The 4128-nt window shown below is 43.8% G+C and overlaps 1 protein-coding gene across 3 annotated transcripts in view; it reads right to left on the reverse strand.

The window, feature by feature from the left end:
• Positions 1-4128, reverse strand: part of IYD (iodotyrosine deiodinase) — a 17300-nt gene that overhangs the window by 10456 nt on the left and 2716 nt on the right. The window contains exon 1 of one of the 3 annotated variants that reach the window (XM_027769909.1): positions 3848-3913. The exons of the other annotated variants lie outside the window; for them this stretch is intronic. Within the exon in view, the coding sequence (XP_027625710.1) occupies positions 3848-3860 (13 nt within the window). The 5' untranslated portion in view covers positions 3861-3913. Of the gene's footprint in view, positions 1-3847; positions 3914-4128 lie in introns of those variants that run through there. 3 annotated transcript variants of the gene reach the window in all.

Consider the following 4128-nt stretch of genomic DNA (forward strand, 5'->3'; position numbering starts at 1 on the left):
CTGGGGGGTGATTTCTTGCTTTCTGTCTCTCCAGACAGAGACATTTTGAATAGAGCAATGCTATCCTTAAGCTGATGGGATTTAGAACACATTGCCCCATGCCTCGGCATGTCCATCCCCTCTGGGGGGCGATTTTTCACTTTCTGTCTCTCTAGACAGAGACATCTTGAATAGAGCAATGCTATCCTTAAACTGATGGGATTCAGAACACATTACCCCATGCCCCTTGGCATATTGAAAACAGAAGAAGCAGGAAGGTCTCTCTGAGCTTCCCCTATCCTTCTTCTAAAGCAAGTTAAGAAAGCCAAGAAAGATTTTCTGACCTACCCCTGAAACAGGTTATAAGACTGTCATGTGACAGATGCCCTCTCCACACCTAGAGGAAAGGGGCATTCCTATCTCTTAAGATCAGGGACACAGAGAGAAATATGAACAAATAGACCTCGCTAAGTTTCCCCCAGTTTATTATCATTAGATCATACTGGTTGCCCTGTCCTATTTCCCCACGACTGTCCACACTCCAACAATTCTAGCATAAAAACAGCAGTTAGCATAATGGCTATGTTGCTGAACTCCCATGTAGTCGACCGCGGTTCAAGTCCTGGACCTGGTGGCTTAAACTCATGCTGGGCACATGTGCATGCGTGCCCAAGATCCCGAGAGGAGAATGGAGGAGAAGGGATTGCGGCATGGCCATCTCCCCCGGGGGGGGGGTGATTTCTCGCTTTCTGCCTCTCTGTCTCTCTCTCTCTGGCGAGCGCACGCACCCTATAGTAAAAATGTCTCCAAACACACACACACACATACACACACACACACACAGAGGTTAAACTGTTTCTTCGGATCTTTATTCCTTTATAAAGGCTCCCATGTCACTTACATTAAATAAAATTGTTTGCTTTTCTGCTGTTACTCTGTTCTTTGTTATAAGGACTTCTACCCTGAACCCAGATTAGGGAGAGAAATTATCTTCCCATAAAAGCAATAAAGTTGACAGAACTTGCTTTCTGAGGCTCTTCCACTTGTTCTGGGACCCCTGTGTCCTGTGTCGCTATCAGCTCTCTTTTGTGGGCCCCACACAGACTTTCTCTCCAGGACAATGTCTTTATTTGAGTCCGTTCTCTTTCCTAAATCTTCTCTCATCTATAGTTAACTGTGTTTTTTGCCCTCAATCCTTAAAGTCTTTTGGGAGTCTTAGCGAACCAATCTTCTAAATTAGCCATGTGAAAGTATTAAATAGGAGGATACGATAAAGAATGACAAAATACAAAGACAGATAATGTATTGCTTCCCACAAAACAAAAGAAGAAAAACAAAGAAAAAGAAATATGCTGGTTAAGCTCAGACTCTCTGAGCAGAGTAGAATTCTGACCTTATGGTAGAATTTTTGGCAGTGTGCTGTTAAACCAAATCTCTGTGGGGAGAAGAGGGAGGGGCTCTGATTTATAGCACTTACCAATTTCCATGCTGTAAATAACTCCAATTATGGCCTGACTTCAAGCTACTGATGATTTAACAAATGATCCACAGAACTTCTAATATTTAACCATGGGTTCTTGCTCGCCCCGAGAGGCTAGCAGGAGCATACCGCTTGGTTGGGAAGCACAGAGTTCAGAGATGGGTACAGTCTCAGGGGGAAGGAATGGGTATCATCTGTAGGGAGAGTGTCACTTCACTGAGACAGTTGTTGATTGCTTGGTGCTCAGAAGAGCTGGTACTGCAGGGAGTCCGACCCTGGCTGGCTGACTCTGACCAGATAGCTTGCCAAGCTTTTACTGAAGTAAGCTGTCAATGAGCCATTGAACAAGTTTGAAACTAGTTCTGACAGCTATTTTTATCATGGTACTTGGTAAACAATCTGTTCTTTCCCAAGTTTATAGGAACGTTTTTACTTTCAGGTATTGTCCACAGGAGAAGAACATTTTTATCATAGGCTATTCTTAGCAAAGACTGGACAACATGGGTACTTATGACAACATTTCTATTAGGATGATAGCTTTTGGATGACCAGTGATACAAGAGTGCAGAAAAATCTCTCATCAACATTAAAACAGATGAGATGTGTTTCTGACTTTTTTCCCCCTCCTTTTCCCATTTCAATGCGTTCCATGAATCTGGAGTCTAACTAGAGAATTTGTGTGGAGGATATTCAGTTCATTTTACTGGACAATTTGCGGTTTTGTCTTTGCAATAAACACCAGTAACTTCTTCTCATTTTTATCACAGGCTATTCTTAGCAAAGACTGGACAACATGGGTACTTATGACAACATTTCTATTAGGATGATAGCTTTTGGATGACCAGTGATACAAGAGTGCCGAAAAATCTCTCATCAACATTAAAACAGATGAGATGTGTTTCTGACTTTTTCCCCCTCCTTTTCCAATTTCAATGCGTTCCATGAATCTGGAGTCTAACTAGAGAATTTGTGTGGAGGATATTCAGTTCATTTTACTGGACAATTTGCGGTTTTGTCTTTGCAATAAACACCAGTAACTTCTTCTTAGATCTCTCATACAGATAAACAGGGAACTGAAAGTATTAACAGAACACCACACTTGGCTTGTCCTCAGAGGAAGTCTGTCTCCTGTACCTAACACGCACAGCTGCAGGACGTGCTGAGATGCCCCTGCTCTCCACCCGCCCCCACATGCTGATTCTCTCATCTATGAACATGCGGTAGAAATTCTTCGTGAATCAGAAATGGAAGAGTTTGGATTGGTGCCCACATTTCCCTTAACTCACATTACAATGCCCTACAACTCTTATTTTACTCTTTTGTGTCTTGCTGTTTTGTAGATTTCCCATGAGAGATCAACAGTTTGGCCAGACTGTCCCCCTAGCTAGTGAGGAGCACACTAAAACTGTTTAATTCAGTCTTCTGCATAAAATAAGGGAAAGATGAGGGCAAAGGAAACAGAACGAAAAGGCAGAGGGTTTTGCAAAAATGAGTCATTGGGTAAAATCAAAAGCCACATAGCTTTGCCCTGGCATCTAGTCTTCAAGACCTGCCCTGGGCTCCTGGCTTCTCTTCAGTCACCAATCCCCCTGTATCCTCAGCCTTCCTGGGTCTTGAAATCCAGTGGCCTTTCCTCAGTGCACACCACCCCTGAAGGGTTGGGAACTTTCACTGGCAGGTCATCTCCCGCCTCCAGGTTATTCTTCTAAGAGGCAGGCCAACATACCAGCAGGTAGATATTGGACCTCGGAGCCAAATTCCTGGGCCCTGGTTCAGCTGCTACATTATTGGGCAGATGATTTGCCTTATCTGGACTCAGTTTCTGTATGGGTAATTTTGGGATAATAACAGTGCCTACCTCATCATATTGTCATGAAGATTAAAAGACTGTAAAACAATACTGAATGGACACAGTAAGTACTGGCTAAGGGCTTGTAATTGCTATCCTGGAACCCGCTTTCCCTGGTCTCTGGCTTCTCCATAGCACCTTTCTCCAACACACTTCCACTTATCTGAGGCGTCCCCAGCTCCCTCTTCCACCTTCTCGCTAGCAACACCTACTTTGTGAACTAATTAGTTCCACTATGCCAGGGACTCTCCCCAGACTCCTAAGTGACCTAGATCCTCCCTAGATCCCTCACTCCCTTTTCTAGTAGATTTGCCACAAATCTAACTCATAAAATCAGTGCCTTCCCTTTTAAACTGGATCCTTTTTCCCTCACTCATTTATGATGATGTCATTCTGACTCTTCCAACCTCCAAAACTCACTCTCTCCTTCTTCTCCTAGTATCTTAATTTATTACTAAACTCAGTTGTTCTTCCTTTAACTTCATTTAGATTTTCTCATTCCAGTGTATTCCCACCACCACCACTCAGGCCATCCTTACCAGAGACAGTCATTAAAAAGCTTCATAAGGGGGACCAGCAGTTAGTGTAATGGCTATGTCACTGGACTCCCAAGTTGTCGACCGTGGTTCAAGTCCCAGACCAGGTAGCTTAAAACTCATGCTGGGCACATGTGCGTGCGTTCCCAAGATCCCTAGAGGAAAATGGAGGAGAAAGGATTGCAGCATGGTCATCCCCCCTGGGGGGTGATTTCTTGCTTTCTGTCTCTCTGTCTCTCTCTGTCTTTCTGGTGAGTGCATGTGCCCTATAACAAAAACCTCTC

The sequence above is a fragment of the Tupaia chinensis genome, unplaced genomic scaffold (assembly GCF_000334495.1).
Source record: "Tupaia chinensis unplaced genomic scaffold, TupChi_1.0 Scaffold000014_1, whole genome shotgun sequence".
NCBI lineage: Eukaryota > Metazoa > Chordata > Mammalia > Scandentia > Tupaiidae > Tupaia > Tupaia belangeri.